The sequence below is a fragment of the Chroicocephalus ridibundus genome, chromosome 4 (assembly GCF_963924245.1).
Source record: "Chroicocephalus ridibundus chromosome 4, bChrRid1.1, whole genome shotgun sequence".
In the NCBI taxonomy this organism is placed as follows: Eukaryota; Metazoa; Chordata; class Aves; order Charadriiformes; family Laridae; genus Chroicocephalus; species Chroicocephalus ridibundus.
Window position 1 is genome coordinate 48,864,509 of NC_086287.1, and position 27,447 is coordinate 48,891,955.

Sequence of the window (27,447 nt, forward strand, 5' to 3'; positions counted from 1 at the left end):
TCCCATAAAGCTTCTGCCCGCTGCCCTTAGGACAAAGTACTGACTGAAATGTTTGAATGTATCGATGCTCCTCACAGAAATCTATTGTTTTATTCTCTATATTGAATTGTTTTAATTGTAAAGTGATAACTGAAGTGAGAAGTCAGGGTTTCGCTAGCAGGTCACAGGATAACAGCATTTGGCTGTCCTCGCACCACTAACAATAAATGTAGTAATAAAACTCTTTGTTTTCAAAGAGAGCTGCAAATTGTTCCCTGACGAAAATTGCTACATTAGATTTCCCTTGTTTGGCCTGACGGGCGTCAGAAGGGATGGCAGCTTTTCCCAGCGCTGTTACTGACGTATTAGAACACAGTGCGACGAGGATACAAGATAAAAGTGTGGTTTAGACAACTGGAGACCAGTGATTCCAGAAAACTCAGCTGTTTAAATAATGAAACTGTATTAACAAATAAAGACACCGACTGCTTTGAATATTCCTGCTGGTACAAGTTGCTGCCACTTGGAGTAAAATTAACCGCTAACCTTCCATGGCTGTAACTGCGAAGGTATTACTATGTCTAATTGTTACTGTGATCCTATCAATTAAGCAGCACAGAAATTAGGATTGCTAGTTCAATAATGCTCTTTGAAGTTAATAAAACACATCCTGCCTCGGGTTCAAAATCTTGATAAAGTGTTTTGCCCCACAAAATAAATTAAAAAAAAAAGAGTTTGGGGATAAAAAAACCCCCACTTTTGCATGTGCAAAGGAGAACTTGGCTGATGAATCCCAGGAGTTTCTATCCCTCTAAGTGGTCCACGGCGAGCTGGTGGCCACGCGTGCTGTGCTGCCTCCCAGGCAAGGTGTCAGCAGAATCGCTGTGGCAAGGGAGCGAGGAGAGGAGGATTCACCCCTCCTCCTGGGGGAGGCCCAGCGTAACCCATCGCTCTCTGAGCACAGGACGCTCGTCCTGGTTTCTCTTCTGTACCCAACTGCTGGTTTTTGCAAGAGCTGAAGAAATGGAATTATTTCGGAGACTTTTCCTGTCCTCTCTCAGATGTGGGCAAAACTGACCACAAACCTTAAAACTGGTGAGGGAGGGCTGACCAGCAGACAGCGCGGCCACAACAGCTCCGTCCGGCTGCTTTGGAGGTCGCTCAAAAGGGAAACTTTTCCTATGTGAATCCAGAGTAAAAATCTGAAGTCGATGCCTCAAATTGTATCTTAGCACTTCTGAAAGATTTTATCTTCCACTTTCTTTTGCAGCTAAAAACACTGCAGAGCATCCAAGTATTTCAGCAGAACAAATTTCCTTTTCCCCCCTCTCTTTTTAAGCCTTTTTGCAAGTAATCAAGAAATAAATCAACTATAGTCTAGAGAATAAAAAAGAAGTTTCTTAACAATGAACTACTAGACGTCAAGTAACCAAATCCTTTGGTTTTGGTTTCGTTTGTTTTGGCAGACTGTTTTTCACTCAGTATCTAAACCTTTTGGGGGACTTTAGGCACTTCAGCCACCCACCGCTTCCCAACAGAAGAAAACACCACCAGGCAATTTTAAATCTCTCTTCTATCACTCCCACTTGCTTCTCCCAAAGAATTGAGAAGCCTCCATCTTGTGGCCCCCCTCCTTTCCAAGTGCCTCCAGCTATTTCAAGCTAAAGGCATGCCATGCTGGTCGGCCGGGCTGCCTCCTCCTCGGCACAGTGCAGAAACCCAGCATGGATCTGCCTCCTGAAAGTGGGACACGGAGCGGGGCGGATAATGACAACCATGCACATTCTGCAGGCTAACGAATCGGGCACCAAGCTGGGACTGCGGGTTGTATGTCCAGGCCAGTACACCCTCTGGCAAGTCCCGTCTCTGGTCACTCCTGCTTCATCTTTTGCTCTCCGCATCAGATGGTCTTCAGGGCAAGAAGTCTTCCCGCAGCCCTCCCTAATGATGATGAGGACCCGATGGCCAGTGACAAGTCACAGCCACAAGTCCCCTGTCCCACCCAACACTGGGGATCTTTCTAGCCTCTGGGTTCTCCCAAGTGGACTGCTTTCTGCTCTTCTGTGCTGTAAGGAATCATGCTCAGCCAGCTCACCTCCCACTGGCTCCAGCACAAGGGCATCGCTGGAAACATGCCTGGGGCAGAGGACTGGCACTGGCAAGTCAGAGGTCAGCTGTAATGTCAGCCCACTCTTCAGCGTGGATCTATGTGATGTCTCCACCATGGGACTAGAGAGACAGACTAAATAACACCCTCCTGGGAATAGCAAGGCAGCTGCACACACAGCTACAGGCAGAAACAACTTTCGGTTGGGCATCATTCTGGACCCAGTGAGCACTGTCTGTCTGGATGATCTCCCGTGATGTGAAGACTCTGCTCTAAGTCTTGCTCCGCCAGCAAAACCTCCTGAGTCAACAGAACGAAGTTTTTGTTCCTGTTGGGAAACCTAAATCAAATGATGGGGGCCATGCAACAGACCTCCTTGCTCCTTATTCTGATTAGAATTCTTCAATACAATCCCCACTTTACTTAAAACAAGGCCTTCTACCTCTACCAAGACATGCCTTCCCAGCGTGAGCCGCCAAAGAGCTGCCAGCTAACCCGCTCTTCAAGAGAGCTTGTAATAACTCCACAAAGTCGTACTGAACGTTACACAGAAGAAGAATGAGGTAAATCGAACAGGGCAACGGGAGAAAGCACACATCTGTCGTCTTGCTGAGTGAATGGCCCTCTGCAAAGGGCCAGCGCTCTTATAGCCAACTGCTGCTGAGCCCCTCTATAACCGTTACACGTCACTCTCTGGCATGGCAAGAAGAGGAGGCGATACCTGCAAGATCTCAGCAGAAGTTAGGTGCAGGGAGGACAGGCCAGTGAGCTCCAATTTAAACAAATGGCCCGGGTTGCTATGGAAACCTCAAGGATGGAAAAGAAGCGCTTTGAAAACAAAACATCGTGAGGCAGATTTCATATCCACTCTGAAAAGGTTTATGACCAGAAAAGGCAAAGTGGGTGTTAAAATCTTTTTTGCGAAGTCAATAGTAGCAGCACTTGAGGAGGAGGCATTATGGATTCACAGCACCCATCATACGTCTCCCACCCCAAACCCCAGAAGAACAGTGTTCTGTACCTTGCCAACACTATGGTATGAAAATTCTGGTTTATTAACCCCTTGCTGGCACCCCGTCTCCTTTTACATTACTATTGTAGCTATAAATTACTATATGTAGCTATAAGCAGCCCATCAGTCATAAAATTATCTATGGCTTAAAAGCTAATCAAGACTGAAAATCCTAAAGAGTTGGGTTTTTTCAGAAAAAAAAAATACAGCAGAGAAATGATGGAACTTTGCTATTGATTTTAAATAGCATGTGCTCAGATCAACCTGGTGTGGCCCAACAGCGTAGTATTCAATCAGATATATTCTAACCCCATCGAGAGTTCGTGCTTGAATATTCAAGTATTCTGTGATTAAATGATTATTGCAAATAGCATGGAGACAGAGCGATTCCTGACACCAGTATGATTAATTAATAACGTTATTGTTTATCTAGGTGTTAAATAAATTAATGGTTACATATTGTTGATGGAACCACTTGTCCTTTTGTCAGAACAGCTCCATCCCGCACATTCCCTCGGGCTGGCAGGCCACCATCCATCCTTACCAAAGACAGCTTCCATTCATCTGCTCCTTATCAAGCCGGAGGAGCACTGTATTTTGGAAAAGGTGATGGCTGTTTTGGAAAAGGGAATCTTAACTGGGGTAACTAGTAGACTCAATCTGTTTGAAAGCCACAGACAACAAAGAGTTTTGAGGAATGCAATTTTTCAGCTTTTCTTGGAAGAGATACACATACTCTGCTGAAAAATAACATTTCCGAATAAAGAAATAGGAAAAAAGTAAACACACAGTTCATATCTTCTACATAAAAAAAACATCGTCACACCTGCAGCAGGGAGCACACGAGAGGTGACAGCGGCAATGAGAGGGGAAAGCAAAAGGCTACAAGAGGCAGTTTGGGACACACAGGAAGCACACAGAGAATATGGAAAACAAAATTCAGAGGTTCTCTGTTGGCAAAGCAGCTCTTAGCACCTGCTCCACTACCTCATATGGACAGACTACTCCATGCTTAGATTAGTGAGTCTGGCGATAACAGCAAAAACAAAAACTCTGGGCAACCCCCACCCCCGGGCCCAAATCCTCTTTGTATGTAGAACCCTTTGTTTTCAGATAAACAATATATTTTACTTTGAATTACTGTAATATATTCTGATTTTAAACCTTTTTTTCAAAAACCTTTTGGCTGGAAATACTATACTGTCAAAACAGTCCTGTGAAGGAAGACAGCCTAATAACTGGGAAGTAAATCTTTCGGGTAGCATTTTTAGAAATACTGTTTTCAAATCCATGTAACCAGGGCAAAGGTTCCTGCAGCAATCTTTAAGCTGAAGAACAGAACCTAATTATGTTATTACTGTTATCAATATATTACCCTCTGCACTTGACTCCAACAGCAGAAACAGCTGAACAGTAGCACCAGAAATTTTCAAGTTGCCCCAGTCTCAAGTGAAAAATCTTTAGGTGCCATGAGAACAGCACTGGGCTCAATACTTCTCAAATCTCACTTTTGCGCACATTCATCTTGAGAACTTAAGAGTGCTTGCAGCATTCTGGAAAAAATTTCTACCTACAGGAAAAATGTTCCTGCAGAAAGCTCTCCTGAGGAGATGTGGGCTGGAATCTCCTCTGCTCTAAGCCATTTCCTGCTGTCCCGGCAGGCAGGAGGTTGCAATCCGCTGCCACCTGGCTAGGTGACTTTTTTGGGAGGAGGTGGGGGGAGGAAGGAAGGACCCATAAGTTCCCAGCTGACCAAGAAACTTGAGCTCTATGCCAACTGTTCCCCTTGCAGCCAGGGCACTCAGGATAGGGGGAGGAACAATGCCACGAGCCTTCTCCCCACTGTCAACCAGATTTGGATATAAGCAGCAGCACAGCCGACACAGAAGAGAGAACAGAACATAGCAGACACCAGCAACAAAAGGGTATCACCCCAAGAGAGCTCCATGCGATACAGCACTTCTCTTATAAATCTTTTTATTGTTGGGGAGGAAACCTTCTCTCAAACCGACAGAAATAAAGAAACTAAAACACAATTTCCTATTGTAAATTGAAACCGAGAAAGTAAGTGAAAAACTGTTCTTCCGCAACAGTATCAGCCTCCAGGGCCCTACCATCAGTTATGTGCCACAGCTTCATTGAATTCAAATGAGTTGCCATTTCCATAGGGTGAAGAGTTTGGGGATTTAAAAGTTTCCATCTAGTCCCCATCTCCTACTCTCTCTTGCAGCATGACTCTCTTAACACAGTGTAAATAAACGTAGCTCATATGAACTGACAAAGGCTAAAGTGTTGCCTTGTCAGAATACCTGGAGAAATTAGCACTGCCCCTCGGTTAAGGAAAACCACTCTCTGTCAGGACTGCCAAACCTGGGCACACATACAGGGATGTAGACAAAACTCCGGTTACTCAAAGAAAGTAAACATGAAAGTAAACGTGCCTCCTTCAACGCTAATTCTCAGGACATACGTCACAGAGCCCAGATCTTACATTCAAATGCGAGGAATTAACATTAAATATACTCAAAAAATGTATTTCTATACAAACTGGGATGAAACTGAAGACATTATTAGATAACAAAGTAAGTTTTCTAAATAATATTCATTCATTTTAGAATAATAAGCTATTTCAAAAGCTGTATAGTGCTTTAGGTAGAGAAGCTACTTCTAGAGTTGTCTGATACACAAAGAAAATTATTCTGCCTAATTTCAGAGCACAGGGTTTGAAATGGCTCAACAGTCTGTTCTTTAGGTGGTGAATAACATTAAACTACAGGCATAATTGAGGATTGATAACTTGATTGCTCTCATCAAATAACAATTTTAAACTACAGCAAATGTTGGCTAAGAGAAGTATTTTCTAAACACCAACTTACTCTTGCACTGAAGAGGGACGCTAACTTGCTTAACAATATCAATGTGTTACAAGGCATAGAGTATTTACCCGTTCTTAAGTCCTACTTCAGGCAGAAAGTAAAGACCTACCAAACCTATGTTTTGATCCAGTACAGTGGATGCCATTTAGCTGCAGGGAGAACTTAACCACGTAGGTAGCATACCTGACTTTGCATCCAGACAGCAGCCATTAGCTCACCAGTTCCTACCAACAGGTGAGATGTACCTGGGGCGGGCAAACTTGAGGAATTCCAGCAAGTCAACCCAGAATCAGGTCTGCGCTGCTGACTGCTTCTCTGTAACAGCAGAGGTTTGAGAGGTAGCCCTCCAAGTAATATTGTTTAATGCACTACGCATTGACCTAGGAGCAGCAGCACCAGAGTGAGTGCTGCACGTGGTGCTACTACACTCTACTTAGTGTAGCTTTGCAACTCACTTACATTGTGATTACAACAATTTGGGTCCAAATCTTTGGACCAGTTCTTCTGGGTATCAAATCTGGCAGTACAGGCCTAATTTTTAAAGATCCTGACATTTCCTGTCCCACCTGAAATCACTGGAAGCCATAACTTAGTGTGCTAAAAAGAAAAAAGAAACTAAGAATTCATTAGCAAATTCTGAAAGTAATGTTTTTTGTCTCTTTGTGTCTTTTTTCCTGCCTATGACACAGGTAACAGTTTTAAGCCAGCAGGGATGGAGGACTGTTAATATTCAAGTAATGGGCAAGCTTCGACCTGGCTGGTAAGCCTCATGGCTAAGATGTCTCTGTTGCTTGCCTTTGTCTGTCTTGTCTACATGGATAAAGAGTTAGGATAAAGTCTGACCACAGAGTGCATAGCAGAAGGGAGCCTTGGCCCTCTGTTCTACTGGACACTAGTATAATTCAAGTAGTTATATAAATAATGAAACTGATTGCTTCATTGGAAAAGACTTTGCAACCTACGAATAAAAAGCAATGCACTACCCCTTGGTGAAATGAGTACTACTCGGAGATCATCATGAAGTGCAGCTTTCTCATTTGTGTACACACAGCACACACACAGTTGCCTTTCCATTAAAGAATCCTGTTATGTTGTTACTTAGAACATTGACCACTACTTGGGCGGGAAAGGGGAGACAAGAGAAAGTGCAAAAATACCTGCTCACTGAATCTCTCTGCTCCAGTTGGAACCTCTCAGATCTTTCATGTGCTTGGTGTTCTTTTAAGAAAGATTATTGTTTTTTCACAAACTTAAAGCCAGTGATTTAGTATCATCTAATAGCATACCATTTCTGAAAACAAACCAGCACTGTCCACATAACACAGGCAGCTTCTGATTGTCAAAGATCTTTATAATACCAGTTCTTTTCCCCCATCAGATGTTTCACAGAACTCTGTTCCCGCAAGGCTTCCTTTAAATCTGTAGCAATCTGAGGCTCTGGATCTGCTGTGTGCCTATGCCCAACAATGCCCAAGGCGCCTCTTCACTTCCAAACTCCATCGGGTTCTGGATAAATGATCCTAAACGTCAAGTTTATCCGTGCATCTCTAGAATGATATTCCTTAGGCACTCGATGCTGTAAGCAGCATTAGGAAAAAAAAAAAAAAAAAGAAAAAGAACAAAAGCATAAGCTTCTGTATTTAAAATACCGGTGATCAAACAATGTAAAAAGCCTTCATTTCCTGTGATAGTTTATTATCAACATTTCTAAGCATTTAGGTAAGGCAAAAACTTCATGTTCTAACTGCTCAGGGCCACTGAAAACAAAAGGTCTCTGTAGATTACTGTAGACTTGTTAAATTAAGTTGCAACTTATTTATATTCCAAATTCCTAAATTGATTTTGCTCTTTCAGCTGCAGGCTGCAGTCTTCACTGCTGAACTTTAATGCTGGAACATCTGAGATGATTACATCATTTAGCACTTGAAAAAAAGCCTATTGTTTCTGTGTGTGCTTTGAAATTCTGAGGCAGACAGCAATATTAATGTGCTGGGAAACAACTGTGTCACTGGAAGCAGAATGTCCCATACCTTTATGGAAGTGCCTTCTGCATACTTGGAAAACTGCACTGCAAGTAAAGCACACAGATGGTGTCGAGTTCTCACCTGCCAATCCTCCTGGGTAGCTCCTTCCACCAGCAACAGAGTCCCATGATCAAGTGGGATTCTTAGTCTTTCCACGTAAGTATAGTCTCCATTCTCTTCCTAAAAAGAAATGTCAGACACTGAAGAAGTAGGCATGTGCATTTGGCAGAAAACCAGTCCTCTATAGCAGAGCTTAAAAAGCTGTGAGGTGAGAGGAGGAAAGGAAGCTCTTACAAGATCAAGAAGTCTAACTAAACCTCTCTGTTACGTATTTGATAAGTTCAGGAGCTGAGCATTTTAAGGATGAACAAAGCCATTGCATCTCACTGCCTGGACAACACAGGTGAAGTTCAACAACAAGTTCTATAACTTTATTTTTAACTTATAGAAAGCCACAGACAGCTTGAAAGTGTAAAGTGGATAATAAATGTCCTCCACTGAAAAAAAGGGTATGACAGTTTCTGTCTCTACGTTGTACAAATACAGGATTAACCTTGTTCCAAGTATACTGCCTATAGTGAACAGCCTGAATGCATATTTGTTATTGAACCACTGCCTCTAGAAGCAGACACACCAGGGTTTTTTCCAAAGAGATCATCAAATCTGTTGTTTGTTCTTGAAAAAGAAGTCAGAAATGCACAAAAACTACAAAGAGATGAGAAAAAAAAAATTAGGCAAGGTCTGAGCTTCTAAAGCATGATGGTATTCCTTTAAGGGACCATATATCTTAGGCAGTTGCTGAAAATGCTTCAGACTTTTTATTTTTTTAATTAGTTAGGCAGTGTCTTCTCTTCCAGTTTCTTATAATGGTTGGTGGACTCCTAAAAATCACTCCTGCTGAGTGATTAGGAGGAGGCACAACATTATTTCAGACCCAACTGAAGGCAGCAATTATTCCAGACTCCACAAAATCTGTTACTATCAGAGTGGCATTTGTCACATTTGTCATGTAAAAGGAAACTGTACTTTGGAGGGGAAAATAAAAAAAAGAGATGAGAGGTCACAACTTATGTCACTTGTTAACAGAAGCAGATCGCAAAGAAGGCGGAAACAATACAGGACAACTGAGACTGGGAAAATGGAATTACCACAGTAAGATTTCACCCAGTTTGAGGTGAAGGTGTTAGTTACCTCACACTGACAGAAGACCCACATTTCTGAAACGGGAACAAACATTACAAAATCTCCAGGCTTCAGCTGTATGTTGAGTTACCCAGGAAAACTAACGGGGCTCTGCACAGACCTGACAGTTAGATGAAAACATTAACAGGTCATAAAAGGGCAGACATAGTCTTTTGAGAGCCATTAAAAAGACCCAACAGCTCTCATCCAACACATTTTAACACTTTTACAAAAACTCACATTTTCAAAAAGCTTAACTAACTTCATTGAAGTTTAATTGTGCAGTGGCCCAACTTGATGCAGTTCTGTCTTTTTAAGTTCATGGCTTGCTGAGAAGCTCAAAATAATGACACCAAGTATCAACTACTGAAAAAATTATGTCCTGGACGTAAAACAAAGTTTGATTTTCGAAAGAACAACTGGGAGTGTGTGTGTGTGTATAAAAAAGACACAGATAGAGTGAAGACTGCAAACCCTCTAAAATGCAGGAGAGCTTGGTAGGGAGCAAATCAATTCCCAATAATAAAAAGCATCACTTGATGTAATTGACTAATTATTCACACCATTGACACTTTATATTCAGGTATGCAACTAGAAATCACAATGTGACAGAACAAGACTCTGGAATCAGGGAGTGCTGAAGGCATTCACAATCACCTGTAATACGTATTCTTTGGAAGGACAATGCGAAACATATTTTTAAGTTTCTAAAATTATTAGCCATTAGAATGGCTATATCATAGAATTGTTATCTTTCTCTGCTAAAAGTAAGGTATAACACCAGAAACATTTTCTTAAACTTCACAGGAAACAAGGAAAAAAATTTCAAAAATAGGTATTATAAACATGACTGCTGATGAAAAGCAGAGAAATACCATTGCACGGCTGTCTTCTATTTCACTGGATTACATCATTTCACTTTGTGGATGGATTAACAGCGGACTTATTTTTATCTCTTGCTCATCTTGATTAAAAAGGAATTTTTCTAAGATAAATGATTTAGGAGAAAACATCCTTTTGGCTTAGAGAAATCAGTATGTAAAAGCAGTAGTTACTTTCTGTTTTAAATGGGGCATCTCTGAGCTTAGTTTTAACTTAGAAAAAGAGATTTTTATGTCAAATGGTTTTGCAGAGACGGTGAAGTTAGACAAGAAGTTTTTAGTGTCTTACATGTCGTTACTAGCACTGTCCACCAAATCTCATTTCAGAACTTTTCTCTCTAGAGCTGATGTTAGACACAGAGAAAACTTAGTTGAGTTTCAGAGGTCAAGGATTTTATGAAGCAAATTTATTCTTGATATCTAAGGACAAAAAGAATTTTTTTAGAATACTGATAACAAACATGGAAAGAAATGCATCAGGTAACTTTTATATGGTCACTTCCTAACTCTATACACGTATTACAGAACCACCTGCTTCCAAGAACAGCCCTAGTAAAGCAACTCTTCTGCTTCTTAGTATATTAGAATTTTCATCATCTTGAGTTGCTCATTCAATACAATCCAAACTTTACACTGTCTGCGTACATTGACTACAACTATTTTTTTTATCCTTAATTCAAGTAACTACAGTTAATAAGTGAGGAAAGCTCTGCATGAGTTGATGGGAAGCTGTGAATATAAAATCTGTAAGCACTACTGGACCACATCAACGTTTTTTTCTTAAAATGGTATCAAAATCAAAAAGGTAAGGAAGAGAAAAGTTCTAGTATAAATCTATATAAATCACCTAAGTTTGTTTCTTAAGTCTCAGGCAAGTTTATTGAGACAGTGGAAAGCAATGGCAAAATATCAGATACAACCACACAACTGGTACAAATAAACAGAAAAGGCAGTATTTAGAAGAAAGAATGCTTAAAAGAAAAACTGCAGCAGGTAAAGTAAAACAGTTTCTGGCAGTATGTTAATTTCCATTATAAGTCTCCTTAATTCCAGTGGAGAATCTACTCCTGAAATGTATTTGTAGCTTTTTTTACACGCTGAAATCTTACTAAGAATTATTTCTACTTATCCACAAGGGATGCTTGTTGATGCAGATTCAAATAGGCTATGCATGTCTCTCCACCCTTTCACCATTACGATACGACGAACACTTACTCATCCAGTACAGTACTCACCAAAAAAAAACCCACAAAGAAACCCAAACACAAAACCAGAGAACTGACCCTTTCCTTCCCCTCACCCTAGAACAATCTTCAGGAAACAGAAAATATGACTTGCATCTAAATATTTTTTTTCTCTTTTTCATTTTTTGACAAGGAAAAATGCAGAGAAAGGATAAAAAGATCTCCTTTTGTGACGGTTTCAGAGTGGCCTATATAAACACCACCAAATTCCTACCAGACAAATGCCAAAATTCACACAAACATGCACCAAAAAACCAACCCACCAACATTACCGGTATTCTTTGCAGTTAGAGAAACAGGATTTTATTCTCTAATAAGTTCATCCACATTTCAAAACGTAATATGGAAAATACTTGTAGAGATAGGAACACGAACTGAAGTCTCTGAAGGCTCTGATCTAGTATTCTTCAATAGCACTACAAGATGTTCCCTGACTTGTGGTGCGTACTGTTTTGTACCCAGTACATGATCACACACAGGCAACCACTCTAGGGTTGGGGTTTTTTCCAGTACCATTTATCCACAGTGAGCTTCTACCATAGTATTTCTCATCTTGCATTTTCATTCCGTCTTTCATCTCAAAATACTTAAAAGCACTTATAAGAACAGAGGGAAATGAAGGCCTTTGAAACTCTAGACTCCGAAATACTAGAATGTTGGCCCTCAAAGAGGTTTAATTTTGTGAGGAAAAGGATTTACTTTCTCTTTCCCTGCTCAATGAAGACTAACTCTGGAAAACCCGATGTACTGATACTGGCAGATTATAAACGAGGGGGAGCCTGAATGCCTGTGATGACTGTTAATCTGAATCCCTTTTCCCTAGACTACTTTCCTCTTCCTGTAACTTGCTTTTGAGCAAAGTAATGCTCAAACTTCAAGTATCTACAATCAACTTTAACTTTCTCTTAATGAAAGAGAGAATGCTACATTACAATAGAGTATGAAAATTACTTCTTTGGTGGTACAGCCTGAAAGGTTGTAATTTCCATCAGAGCCTCTTGTAACTCCCACTTGGCAAAGCATCTAGTGTCATAGGATGCTCTCAGAAAATTGCAGGCTTTGGGAATGTGCGAAGAATACGTAATGTGTCCCATATAATTATTAAGTATGAGTTCCCTTGGGTACAGGATGCAGTTAATAGAAACTTATTCAAAGATCACACTGCACATGGGGATCATAACTTAGAAACAGGTATGTCACACTTGCACACTTCATAGGTAACAAGACTCAGCTAGTCAGAAATATCAGGTCAAAGGCACTGACGAAAAAAAACACGTGGAAATCTTGACAGATGTATCTATAGAAAATCATCCATCTCAGGAAGAAAAGGGAAGAAATCGTGCAGGACTGATCAAAGAAGGCGGCCAATTATGAACGGCACAGACTGAATTTCCCCCTTTGCTCATAGTGGGTGTCTTTTCAGAAAATAGAAAACATAACAAAAAGACATCTTACTTAAGAACTGGGTTTAATTTTTAAGAGTGAAACTGCAAAGTTTATACTGAAATCTAAATGGCTTTGATTCTCATCCATCGAAGGGGAACACATGCAATTTGAGAAATTAATCTAAGCAGCATTTACAGTTTCTCAGAGGAATGAACTTTCCAGCTGACATTCTATTATCATCACAGTATCAAAGATACTTACTCATGCTATGCCCACTGATACAATGCACTGGTGATGTGATCTCATGCTCATGGACCACGATTAAAATCACTTCAGACAACAAAGAATTTACAAATTAGAGAACTGGTGAAAAATAAAAATAATTAATTTGTGTTCTTGTTCAAATTCTGACCTTTGCTGTTCACGACTAGCTGACGCAAGGTGGCTCTTGACGGGCAGACTGTATGCTGATGTACTGTCAGCAGTTTTCTAATAGGCTGATAATCATCACCTTTGCTTTCTGCATTACTTACTCAGAATAAATAGCAGCATAAGAGGACAGCAAACTTCTTCCCAAAGTTAACAAAGACTACACATGCAGAAAAGACATCTGAAGCAGGATACACCAAAACGAGGCCTGTCTTCTCAACCCAGGAAAGCACAATTCCTTTACTTGGATAAATATGAATTGCAAAATTTAAGTTTTACATTGGCTTATAAACACAGCATTCCCAAGCACAGCTTTTTATCTAGAAAGAGTATTCACTACTGAATCACCAACTAATTGCTGAAAGGATGTTCCACACATGGCTCCTTATCAAAGTAAAAGATCTCTCTTTAGTTTGTGAAGTATGATATGACAGTTTAGTATTTTATGGAAAAGAAATCATCTCCTTCCCTCTGTTCACTGTCCCTCAATCTAAACACACACAAGTCAAAACGCAAACATTATTGAGAGGATTTTTACTTACAAGAGAAGTCAGAGCTACTCTTCATCCTGCATACATTACGCATTATACAATGTTTGCTTGAGTTTATGAAAATGGTATCAACTCTTTGGTTCATTTACACAGTGAAAGTCCCCTTCCACCACCGCTGATTTCATTTTAAGTAACAGGAAAGGCCTTATTTGGGCAGGAGAGTGCCCAGGTTGCAATTTCACTGCAGTACTATACCGCTGCACATTATTAGAGTGGTCCCGTTCCCATCTTCATGATGCCATGTTCCATGCGACAGATTTCTTGATCCCTACGCTTATTCCACAGAACTTGACGAGCTGTGCTTTCATTAACTAGTATTAAACGCTTTTAGTAATTAAGTTCTCTAAACAGGGGGAAAATACTAAACATATTAGTAAATATAGGACTCTCAAAGTTATATGAACACTCACAGGGGAGGGTTTCTTCCTCATCTCAAAGGTCCGGGTAGCACCAAAGCTGAGCGAGGCAATGACAGGATTATTTCCCAGTGATGGTTCGTCGTCACTGTGCCAGTCTACACTATCCTTCTCATTTCGGTAGAGGTTGCAGAGAAGAGAGTTGAAGGTATAGCCACTGAACTCCTCAATGCGCTCCTTAAGCATGGTCAGCAGAGGATGCCACTGTAATCAGCACAGCAGAACAGTAAATACAATGAAAGCAGGCCAGCAGCAGATAACATAAGACACAAAGGGAAAACTACTAAGAAACAAAATATACTGCACTTTAATCACAATAAACTCGAAATCAAACAAATGCCTCTGAACAATTCTGATATTTTTACTAAAGCTGAGGAATGGGCTTTCTTCAAAATATGCAAATGTTACCTATTGCTCAATACTAAATTATCTCTTAGAGCTATGAAGAGTGTTATATAATGCCTTTCATACTAATGTAGCCAGCCACCCCAATTAACTGAAAAGTGAGAAAGCAGCCAGAGTGAAATCTACTTGAACTGACCACGAATTGGGAGTTCTTCACTAAGACAAGGGGCATGCAACTTCTCCCATGCATACCTGTTTTTTTAACCTCCTGGCCAAGCTGGAGGAGTTTAACACAGGGCTCTGATAACATCTGAGTTACTTGGCCATTGCTGCCGGGCATAGTGCATCCAGAAAGTTGCAATCAGTGACTAAATGACACGCTATCAATTGCCCGCAGCTGTTGACACAGAACAAGAGACAACACTGTCACAGCACGGCCCCCTGTGCCCCGCTCTGTTAGTACAGCTTGTTGAGCCTGACTCATCACCTCTTGGGGTTTTGACTTCGACGTGGTAACTTTTCGGTGGTTCACAAAACCAGTGTCACAGGCCCTGAATTTCATCCTTTCCTTTGCTAACATCTTGCTGAGCCCATAGCCCACGGCAGCTCTGCACATTCCATTACAACTCAGTCCAGTGAATCACTATTTAATGTTATAAACTCACATCATAACTTTCATCTGTCAGACTGCTTTTAAGTACTACACGTGTTTAAAAAAAAAACAACAAAGCAATGTAGGCCATAATTTTTGCCCATTATATAAGCAGGAACAGAGATCAAGAGAGGATAAAGGACTGATTCCAAGCCTCCCAGTGCACCACTGGCAGAAGGAGGAACAGACAGCAGGAATTAGTTCCTAATACCCACCTCTAATAATCAAGTCTAAACCACCTTCTTTTCATGCTTACCCATGTTTAAGGGGTTTTTTTTACCTATTGGCTACACGGCAGGAGCCTCAACACACCATCTTCCTCTATTAGAGGTATTTCTAGCTAAGTCACCCCTTCAATGACTAAGCATCATGTGAATAATTAATGAGACATAAAGACAGCTTGCAGCTGTGGGACATGTGGCTGCTCATGGCTTGGACAGGCATACTCTTTGCTGGGTAAAAACTGGCTGGAAAGCCAAGCCCAAAGCATGGTGGTAAATGGAGTTAAACCCAGTTGGCAGCAGGTTACAAGTAGTGCTCCCCAGGGCTCAGTATTGGGACCAGTTCTCTTTAATATCTTCATCAATGACCTGGCCGAGGGGATCAAGCGCACCCTCAGTAAGTTTGCAGATGACACCAAATTGGGTGGGAATGTCAGTATGGGATCTGGACAGGCTGGATTGATGGGCCGAGGCCAATGGTATGAGGTTCAACAAGGCCAAGTGCCGGGTCCTGCACTTGGGTCACAACAACCCCATGCAGTGCTACAGGCTTGGGGAAGAGTGGCTGGAGAGCTGCCTGGGGGAAAAGGACTTGGGGGTGTTGGTTGAAAGCTGGCTGAATATGAGCCAGCAGTGTGCCCGGGTAGCCAAGAAGGCCAACACCATCCTGGCCTGTATCAGGAATAGTGTGGCCAGCAGGACCAGGGAAGTGATCGTGCCTCTGTACTCAGCACTGGTGAGGCCCCACCTCAACTACTGTGTCCAGTTTTCGGCCCCACATTACAAGAAAGACATTGAAAGTCAGGGCTGCATCAGAAGAACTGTGGCCAGCAGGTCAAGAGAGGTGATTCTGCCCCTCTACTCTGCTCTCATGAGACGCCACCTGGAGTCCTGCATCCAGCTCTGGAGCCCCCAACATAAAAATGACATGGACCCCTTGGAGTGGGTCCAGCGGAGGGCCACAAAGATGATCAGAGGGCTGGAGCACCTCTCCTATGAGGACAGGCTGAGAGAGTTGGGGCTGTTCAGCCTGGAGAAGAGAAGGCTCTGGGGAGACCTTATAGCAGCCTTCCAGTATCTAAAGGGCACCTACAAGAAAGCTGGAGAGGGACTTTTTACAAGGGCATGTAAGTGATAGGACAAGGGTTAATGGCTTCAAACTGGAAGAGGGTAGATTTAAATCAGATATTAGGAAGAAATTTTTCACTATGAGGGTGGTAAGACAGTGGAACATGTTGCCCAGAGAAGTTGTGGATGCCCCTTCCCTGGAGGTGTTCAAGGCCAGGCTGGATGGGGCTTTGAGCAACCTGGTCTAGTCAAGGTGTCCCTGCCCATGGCAGGGGCCTTGGAACTAGATGATCTTTAAGGTCCCTTCCAACCTAAACCATTTTATGATTCTATAATTCTGGAGCATGTCCAGAGAAGGGCAACAAAGCTGGTGAGGAGTCTGGAGAAGAAGTCTTATGAGGAGCAGCTGAGGGAACTGTGTTTGTTTCGTCAGGAGAAAAGGAGGCTGAGGGGAGACCTTATCACTTTCTACAACTACCTGAAAGGAGGTTGTAGAGAGGTGGGGGCTGGTCACTTCTCCTAAGTAACAAGTGATAGGACAAGAGGAAACAATCTCAAGTTGCACTAGGGGAGGTTTAGGATGGATATTAGGAAAAATTTCTTCACCGAAAGGGTTATCAAGCATTGGAACAGGCTACCCAGGGGAGTGGTTGAATCACCATCCCTGGAGGCATTTAAAAGACGGGTAGACGTGGTGCTTAGGGACATGGTTTAGTGGTGGTTTTGTCAGTGTTAGGTTGATGGTTGAGTTGATGATCTCAAAGGTCCCTTCCAGCCTCGACAGTTCTAGGATTCTATGTAGGGAAATCAGTAACACAGTCCAAAAAAGCTATAGCTTCTAACTGGGCTGCGTAAATGTGCACTATGTGCAGGACATACAATGCAATGACAGAAGAGTCCAACAAGAATTGCTGAAAGCACTTTTCAGTGACCAAATAGGACTAGATTCCTTCAGTTCCTATCACAAAAGTATTTACTGCTAGAAATGTAACCGTATGGTGAATTTTTACAATTCATTGGAAACACCACTAAAAACCTAGAGCAGTGGAAGTAGTTTTGTTGAAACATTACTGTGTCATCGACCACATCACCGCTTACAAAGAAACATTTTTCTAATACCAAAATTCATTAGGCACAAGAACTGGATTTTACGTAGCAGTGCTGCTATCACACCCAGACTTACCGAACAAAAAAGGAGTCGCACAATTACTCCTACAGATCAAGCATCCAAGGCAAGTAATTGGTTTTGTCCAAGCTGTGCACTAAATTACATTTTACTTGGGATATTTTTGTGGTATAAACCCTATTCTACAGGTAAGGACTGTGCTCTTTACACCATCCACTGCTTCTTCTAGGCTGCAGGAACTCCCACCTACAAAGCTAAGTGAAATGTCCAGAGTGCCTGTGTGCAGTCTGCCCATGTATCTGCCTACGGGCAGTTTCCAGCCAGTGGGAGGGCTGGCTCCCAGCTATGCAAGTTTGCCAGTGCATCTCACTTGCTGCTGGAGTTTGTTTCTCTCAGTAAAGAAGGAGAATTATTCAAGCATAAAAGACTGGATCAGCACGCATGACTAATTTAGGCCTTGTACCTCTTGTATGAGAAAAGCAAACCAGTGGCCCAACAAATGCTAACTCTGAACTTTATGCAAACTGAACTGAAATCATCAATTCAGGGTATATAGGCTGTATCCAACCTCTGAGCAGCACCAGCTTCCACCACAGGCAATTCTGAAATGGATTTAAATATCAGTGTACAGCAGAATGATCTTGGAGGGGCACTTCCAATCCATAAAACCATTCAGCTTTTAGAAAAGTCCATTTAAAATATTATTCCACAAATGACTACACAAAAAAAAAAAAAGCCTATTTTCCCACCACAAATTCCATAGGTTATAGAATTTTTGAACTATGGTATTTTTAAGACTACAAAATCTTCACAACTCATCTTGTTAAATAATGCCTTTCCACTTTTCCCAAACTGAGCTTTGCTAGGAGGTACCCACCTTTGGCAGCAGTTCTGGGACTTGGGACACTTCTCTCTCATGCTACCCAGCCTTCAACAGTCACATTTAGTTTATGATTCAGAACATTGCAGCCTACTGCCATGGAAATTTCAAACAAAGCAATACCAAGAGACAGGCTGATAAGACAACAAGATGGAAGCCAGAGAGAGAGAGTGAATACGAACAAAACGTCAACAAGTCACTCAGAAGGTTTTTAACCCTTCTGAAATAGCGTGGGAAATTATGTCATACTATCTGGACCTGCTGAGCAGGCAGGTTTTGTGTGTGAATTTCATAGCACTCACACAGGAATCAACAATATGCCTAAATTCTCATTTAAGCATTACTGAATCTAACTGTTTCTGAAAGTAACTATTTCAGTAATTGATATCTACAGTGAAAAACTCAGTAAGACAGCGTACAGTACAATTTCCAATATAAAGATGCACAGAGTAAGTCACACAGAACAATTTAGTTTTGTCCAAAGCTACAGTGACCCAAAAGCAGAACATTAAACTCTGGAGTTTCCTTTTGTCACTCTTTAGTAACTAAATCATGCTCCTCTCAGTCAATCCACTCATAATACTTGTTTTATCAAACTGTCCACATTAGACTAGAATCTATTGTTGATCACAAATGAAATGCTCATAGATACTCCAGATAAAAATAGAGGATGGAAAGAATTTTTGTGTCTCAATCTCTGCAAAGGATTTCTTTGTAGATGATAATAAAATAAAACTGTAAACATATACATACGTTTGGGTTTGGCTGCATTGTCATCCTGGAGTACGTGTAAGGAAGTTCCCCATACCAGGAGGTAAGCCTTGGTTCCTCAAAAGATACTTCTAAAAAAAAGAAAATCAGGAAGACTTTCTCAGTTGCCTTATCAAAGGGCTTGAAAATGGAAAGATGATGAGAGTCTGCCAAGAAACTTCATCAAAAAGGGACTGTCCACTCACCTAAAGTTAAAAGGCAGCCCCTTTAGAATCCACAGCCTTACATAATGAAATCATGTGAAAGAATGAGATTATACAAAGGCAGGCCTGTCTGCAAGAGGAATTACTTCACCAAAATCTCAGAACCACATCAATTTTCTAATCCCTATGCCAGACAGGGCAGGGCCTGGACAAGTTAAAGACAGCAAAATGAAACTGAAATTTTATTTATAATTCTGGCTTGGTTTATATTCTACTTCTTCCAGTGCCCAATACACTGGCATAAGTTGCAAGATGTATCCACTGGAAAGGATGAAGTGGAAAGGACTGCATCATCAATGGGACATTACAGAAGCAGAATGTAGCAAGGCTGGACAAGTAATACTTTGTCAAATATGCGTGTGCTCTGTAGTGTAATACAAACATCAAGTTAAAGTACTTTCAGCTTCTGAAAAGACTATCTTGGTAGCTATTTCTCACGCTTGACAGGTAACATTCTTCATTATACTGTACCTTCATTGCAAGCCAATAAACACATATGTTGAAGACATTTTCCGGCCCTGTCCAGTAACTACTCCAATATATTATCTTATATCCGTTCCTGACTGAAGATAAATTTAGCTAGAACAGGTGCCCCTTAGTGAACAAATCCAGAATAGCAGTCTCCTCACTCACTGCATACTGGAACTAACAAGCAAAGACAAGAGAAAAGAAACGTGCTCTGCTGGGATTTCAAGTGAGAGGCAAAAAATATTGCTGGCGACAGAAACCTCAAAGAACACAGTTTCTGCAGCATCACTGGGAGACAGTATGAAGGAATGGAGCACAGACTTAATCTAAAAAAAGAGTGGGAAAAAGAAGCGGAAATGAAGAGGAGGAAGTAAAATTCAAAGATTTTTAAGACAGGGAATTTTAATTTGCAAAGATCTCATTTAATTGGCAATTGCAACATGGTGATAAGAGATTATAAAGATATGCAACAGTACTCTTCAGATATGCGTGGAAAACCTGGCAGGAAATATGTAAAGGAGTGGAAATATGTAAAACTAAAAATAATGATAAACAATTTTGTTATGGAAATGACCTGGGAATGACCTGAAAAGTTGGTCTACACACCCCTTACCCTGTCTGATGTGAGTTCTCTGACCCCAGGGTATGTCTTGGAGGAGTTGTTCAAACATCCAGTCTGCTTGTTCTGAGTCAATAAAGCCAGGAATCAAATGAATCCTAAGGAAGAAAAAGATAAAGAAAAAAATTGAAGGAATATACACTTCTATATGTGCTTTGATAAAATATTCTAATTTCCAGGGTTCCCAAAGGACCTAAGAACAGCTGTAATAAATCAAACCAAAAGTCAAAGCCCAGTATCCTATTTCTGACCACAGCCAAAAGCAGGTGTGAAACAAAGAACAGAAGGTAGCAGGAGCTCCTGATGAGTCTTCCCCTCACCAAACACATTTTTAAAACCTATAAAAACATATGACACCAACAATATTCTACGAGTCACACGATCAGCCACAGACCGTGACAAATGGCATCTTTCTGCTTGTTATTAACTTCCCATTTGATAAATTAGATAGCCCTGATTATGGTACTGCAATCAACATAAGTAAATAATTGCTCTTTATTCACCACCTCAGAATTTGACAGCCCTTTATCACTACTGCCACCCTATCCTCTCTTTTCCAAGCACAAGAACCCTAAAGTATTTAACCTCTCCTACTTTTTATATTTTCATATGTACATTTTATATCCCGACTCTACTAACAGCAGCATTCAAAAATTCCAGCCACTGTGGTGGGCTACAGAGTAGGAATGCTGTTCACAAGAGGTTACTCTCACGACTATTCAATGCTCCTAAGACATTACAGTAAGAATATATATATAGTAAAGGTACTAAAAGAGGTGCAAAATACAATTATTAACTTTCCAGGTATGTTCTATTCCAGCAAGCTATTATGAAAACAAACTCCAGAAAATGACAGAATAACCCATAACCCATCCGGCTGTGTATCTTTTCTCTTTCCAGCTGGTCAAAGCTTTTACTTTTCAAATTGGTATAAAACTTCATCTGCAGTTTTAGAGGAAACCAAGACAAAAGCTTTGAAATAAATACATAAAAAGTTACTACGTCTGTGGCATTTCTTCCTCTATTAATAATATCTATCAAATTCAGAAGAAAAGGATTAATATTGCAGCTAAGTCAGCAAGGTAAAATAAAATGCATTTTATTTAGTAGGAATCACAGAAAAAGTAGGTTTTTTTTTCAAGTGTCCTGAAGCTGAAAAATTAAGGCATAGCATGTAAGCAAAAGAGACAACCCTAAAGTTACGAAATCTGCCTAAAGTTAAATGCTTTTATTAAATTAATTTAAAACAAGTCCAATTTACAGCTAAAAGTTTTTGGTAGCTCTTAACTATACAACACAGACATCATGCACTTGCTAACACAGGAATACCGATCCAAATTTCAAGCAGCAACTTAGTCTGGATTGTGAAACAAATGGACGACGTAGCCCCTTCTCCTGATTCCGGACAAGAACAGTAAATGCAGTAAGCACTAGATGTTAAGAGGTTCATTTTTCTTCTCTTCAGTGCTGCTCAGACTGCGTAAGTCCCTGCTACCTGATACTCAAAGTATTTCCAGAAGTACTCTAAACAGAAGATACACAGGAAGGGCAATGTGCACCTGCTAGAGCCAAAACACTCTGCAGAGACTAGACTTCAGAAAGCTGAATAGTACCGTCTTGTTCTGCAACAGCAAATTACAAGTTTCAAAAAAAAGTGCAATTCACTTACCTAGAAATGCCAGTTGGTACTTTGCTGAGCTCATACACACCAGGCTTGCTGAGGATGTAAGAAAGGAAAGAATCATCAGATGGACAAACAACATGAAATTATCATGCAACATGGACTAGAACCACTGTAAACCTGGACTAGGGAAAGTATTCTTTAAAAAGGAAAAGAAAAAAAGCTTTGCACTACTAAGGGAAGCACTAATGTTCTGGAGGCAGTCTGAGGTCAGAATAAGGCATGAAGGGGTGCCGCAGAAATGAGTTTGCGTGTACTTCCTGCCTCTCGCTCTCATTTCACCAAAGACTCAATACACAGTCTTAAGACTCTAGAGATATGTAAATGAAGGATGTCACAGGGAATCTAAAGGGGATAGCCATACAAGACTGCACCCTAAACCGTTATGTTTGCATTTACAGGTATACAAAGAACATGAGTGTGACTGAAGATGCAAAATCGAGTTTTCAGTCAGATGACCGATACCACAATTCTGCTAACAGCAATGTGTTCATCAGCCTGTGTGACACAGAGAAACTGAGTTACAGGTACCTGAGCAGTATAGTAACTATTGTAGCTGGTACAGAGGGTAAACGGTTCTTCCCTGTTATGAGTTGCATTGTCATAAAGTATTATTTACTCCTGTACCAACTGCTTGCTTCACCTAGTATCTCATTTTCTCCTCAGCTAGCTCCAAACTTTATACTGCTTAGAGCACTCCAGGAGCTAATTGCTCTCCACCATTACGCTCCCTCAAAACTGTTCACCAACTCATGAGATGATCGCATATTGTGCTTTGCACTGTACTGTATTTAAGAAAGTTAAATACACAGAAACTTCCAATCTCTTCCCTATTGCATATGCAGAGCATAAACTGTACAATATTACTGACAGCACACTGTTGTGATGACAATGGCATTTCAGTCTTGTTTCCTCTGTATTTTTTTTATTTGTAAATAAGTGTAACAAATGAAAGGTCAGTGAGCCCTTAGAACACTTTTAACACACTGGATTTACTTAATAACTAGGTACTATGTTATTACTACTAATTATAAACAACATGCAAAGAACATATGGCTCTATCATTCACACTGAAATGGAAAGTTAAAACATAAGCAAATCTCTTATCATCTGGAAGTGCTTCTGGGAAATTCTGTAACTATTTCCAGCAATATTTTTCATGACTCTTGACAGAAACGCTTCTCACAAAGTAGTTCTACTTAATGAACTGTTCACTACCACTCTAGCAGTGGGAGGGCAGCTGAACACCTCATCTGAATTATGCCTGCTCTGCACAAATACCCACCTAGCATCAACATAAAACCAACATACAGCGAGACAAAAGATGAATCTGTAACTTGCCTCTTAGGAAGCACTCAGTAAGAAAATTCTACCACGATGACCAAACTGAAACAAATTTAATTTTCAAAATCTGTAACTTCATCATACACCACCACACCTTGTCACGTTTCATGCCGAGGTTACTCTGAAAAGATCCCCATTTCAACACAAAGGGTAAGTGATCTACAATGTATGAATATCTAGCTTCACTATGACGTTTAGTAGCAGCTACTTTTCCAAGTGTTCAGAGGAAGCGCTGCTTGAGTTGCCATACCAACTCTATTCCTGGATAACAGTAACTAATTTCCAGCATAATTTACACAGGGACTGTTCTAGGAAAATGTATGTTGCTAACCGAAGGACGCGTATTTGCAGTTCTCTGGATCCAGAACATCCAATTATTTGTTCTTCCTGGCTTATACAGCTACACCAAAGCTATAAAAACTAGTTGACAGAGACTTGGACTCTCCTGATTATAAATTCAGTTCATGATAAAAGGGCGGAAAGTCCACATTTTGTACTGAATTTTCTTCCAAAGGCATGGCAGTTGTAAGTGGAGAAGGAACTCTTTTTCAGCAGATTCCCAGAGACCAACAGGACAGAAAAACCTCACAGAAGACAGTTATGTCAGCAGCATACTCACTCTATCACACCCGCCTCAGGAACTTTGCGCTCCACCTGAAAGGTAACAAGGTAACGTGGTGAATATTAAAGTACCTGGCATGCTCTAGTCAAACAGAACTAATTACCATCTCTAGTGACTCTATATAGCTACATACTGTTATGTCAGTGAGAAAAACATACCTCTGGACAATTGGTAAGCAGTAACAACCCACCCACTCTCTCCATGCCCCAGAAACTCTCAAATGCAGCTACCGCTGCAGGCGGTTTCTAACAATCAACTGCCCCCTAATGGACATTCATTTCTAAATTATTAGGATTATTACAACAGTTGCTATTTATTAACTGCAACAAAAAAAATTCTTATCCTTACATTTGGAAGTAAAAACCTACAGCAACCGTAGGAGGGATGAACAAATCCCAAGCCCCAAACAATGAGCAAAATACAAGACAGACCAGACATAGCAGGAGCTGATGCTTTAAAATTATCTGTACAGCTTGAGATAGCTGGTTTTTGTTAAAACAAACACAGTAGTTTAATCCAGCCTGGATTATGATTCTGGTTGTCTCAGGGATTTATGCTTCTTGTCTCTGAGCTCAGTGGAGCACTGAGACGCAAGGAGGTATCGAGCTGAGCAAGCAAGAGGGTCAAAATATAGTACTATATAGACATCAGGGCTGTGCCACAGAGAAAAGAGAATCTTCACAGACCATCTCCAACCTTTCTAAGCCAGGAAGACAGCCTTTCACACACTTCTGCCTTGGAAAGAAGTGTTCAATAGTTGTTTTTGTTTTTCCCAAGCAAGGAACTGCCCTCTCACTGCACAGACCACAATACCCTTCATCTGCTCACAGTACATAAAGCAAAGTCTATAAAACAAATCCGATGCTCTTTCCCTGTAACAAATAAGACAGGTATCTCAACTGAGGGAAAAAACAGAGCTCAAGTCACACATGGGACATTGCATCATTCTGAACATTTAGGAGGAGAACATACTCTTTTGGCTCTCTGAAAAAAAGTCAGTTATGAACAGGTACATAATGAAAGTCTGAGGCTAAACAGAAGGACCATAACTTTCTGTTTGCCATGTATGCAAGACAATTGCAAACTCTGCTTGGTAAAAGCCTAAAATTCATCTCAGCTGAGTTCTCAATTTGTTTTTAAACACGAAATTATAATCTCAAAGTCTGATAATTTTTATCATTTGAAGCTTAATAAAAGATGAGATTCTGCTAGGTACCGTGTAATTTTTACCTCTGATGGCTTTTCAAAGACAAATTGCTTTTCAGTGTGAGGCTGATCTCTTCTGTTCCATGCCGGTCTGGCACCTGCAGGGGCAAGGCTGGTGGCCACAGGTGCCTTAGGTGCTAAAGCAAAGAGGAAAAAAAAACAAAAACCCACATGAAATAGAATTTCACCATATAAAAATTACAGTTTGGAAGAACTTATGAAATAATTCTTCGAAGTATTCTCCTCTGCTTGGCAGAGACTCTGGGAAACAGTCAAACCTACGTTACATAAGAGTTAAAGTTGCACAGAAACCGGAACTTTTAAAAATATATTACTTATTCATAGACAAACAAAAATGAAAACATAATTTTATCAGAAAGATTATCATACAACCTTTCAGTTCTACCACAAACGCCTATCACATGCCAGCAGAAATTTACCCAAGCAGCTAAACCGCTTCCCTCTGCAATTTTTTTTAGGAAACAAAAAGGCATTTCTGGGAGAAAAACACTTTTATTAAAACAAGATTTTGAGACTAGTGAGAAAGTATGGAAGAGCAACTCGGGCATACCACTTCATGTGTTTTATTTACAGATGTAAAAAGGCTTAAAAATGGGCCTGAAACAGAGGAGTGGAAAAAAAAAGTAAAGTAAAAGTCTTCACTCTGTATAATTGAAAAGATTGGAAAAACAATTTTTAAAAATCCCCTTAGGAATAGGTGGAACAAAATGTACCTGTCACAGAAAACTTACAGGCTACATACACAAGTAAAAACAGTTGGCTAATTTTTTTCAGGATTAAAAAAAAAATCAGCTTGCCTGGAACGCTCAGTCTGCAGAGAAATTGGAGCCTTCCTGGGTATTGCAATCAGGCAAACAGAACATAGTGTTTTGACCACATTCACAAAACAAACCAGTCCTCCTTGCAAGTCTGGAAACCCACACAGGGCTCTCCTGCCTCTGCACTCTTTAAAGGTTTCATACAGAACAGTGACGTTAACTCCAGCCCTTTCAACTAGCAATCTTTATTATGCAATGTTTTCGCTGTGAAAAGAGAAAGGAACACACGTAATAATTTTATGAATACAAAGTGACCAATAGTTATTACAGAAGTTAGCTCCACCGAATTCTATTCGTCTCGTTTAACTTGCCCGAAGACGACCGTAGAACGCTTACCTAAGCGTATACATTAGAAACACACCTACGCACGTATGCAGCTGACCCTGTGTTCTGTGTCCAAAATTGCTACAACATATCCATGACATACATAAAAATTTTACTTGAAAACTGGGTTTGAACACCTTAACGTTAGTTACGTGAAAAAACCGGCCCACCGCTCAAGGCTCCCTGCCACACACAGCAGGCTCAGAAAAAGCATCCAGGAGACGCGTCCCCGTGGCTTCCCCTTTGCCGCAGGTGCACACACACACCACGGGCACCCACGCTGCGCCTCGGCTCAGCAAACAGAGGGGTTCAACTCAACTTCCAACTGCACCTCTACAGGCTTTCAAAGCTTTACCCGGCATTTTTCGCCTCGGCCCACACCAGGCCCAAGGCGGCAGTTTTCTCCACACCGCCTAGAAGGCCAGGGCAGCCCCGGCGCTCCCCTCCGGCGGTGGACGAGGCCAGGGCAGCCCCGGCGCTCCTCTCCGGCGGCGAACCGCTCCGGCGCTGCCGGGGATGGGGCTCACCAGCGCCGGCCTCTCCGCCGCCCCGCGGCCTAAGCAGAAGCACCCTGGCAAGCCCCGGACACCCGCTCGCCAGGACCTGGTGGCCGCCGCCGCGCCCCCGGGTGCGGGCCCGGGCCTTACCTGGGAGCTGGGCCCTGCCTGCCAGCCGTCCCGCCGGTGCGCCGGCCCAGCCGCCCTGCACACGGGCCCGCTGCCGCCTCTCCGTCATGCCGCCGCCTCAGCGCCGGCGTGGCCCGGCCTGGCCCGCCCCGCCGCTCCTCCCGCCTCCGCACGCCGCGACTGGGGTTCCGCTCCGCTCCACGGCCCAGGTCCCGAGGGACCCGTCCGCAACAGCGGCTGCCGGCTGGGCCGAGCCTGGCTTTCCTCCCCAGGTGTAGGCGGCCCCCGAGGAGCGGGGGCACGACCGGCCCGCGCGCAGTTTTCAGTCGGCAGTTGGAATTAAAGGTTTTCTGTCAAAACGTGGC

The 27,447-nt window shown here is 41.6% G+C and overlaps 1 protein-coding gene across 2 annotated transcripts; it reads right to left on the reverse strand.

The window, feature by feature from the left end:
- Nucleotides 1-700: 700 nt before the first annotated feature.
- ALKBH3 (alkB homolog 3, alpha-ketoglutarate dependent dioxygenase) lies at nt 701-27,341 on the reverse strand. Of its 2 annotated transcripts, XM_063332187.1 has the most exons (9): nt 27,104-27,339; nt 25,318-25,430; nt 24,085-24,119; nt 22,110-22,157; nt 20,435-20,538; nt 19,133-19,221; nt 14,082-14,291; nt 8,080-8,178; nt 701-7,550 (listed from the first exon to the last, which is right to left on the reverse strand). In XM_063332187.1, the coding sequence occupies exons 1-9, from the start codon at nt 27,189-27,191 to the stop codon at nt 7,458-7,460; spliced, it is 879 nt and encodes a 292-aa protein (XP_063188257.1). In that variant the 5' UTR covers nt 27,192-27,339; the 3' UTR covers nt 701-7,457. The 2 variants fall into 2 exon arrangements, with proteins under 2 accessions (XP_063188257.1, XP_063188258.1); XM_063332188.1 differs by lacking the exons at nt 701-7,550; nt 8,080-8,178 and adding an exon at nt 8,189-9,301 and having other exon boundaries at nt 27,104-27,341.
- Nucleotides 27,342-27,447: the final 106 nt, after the last annotated feature.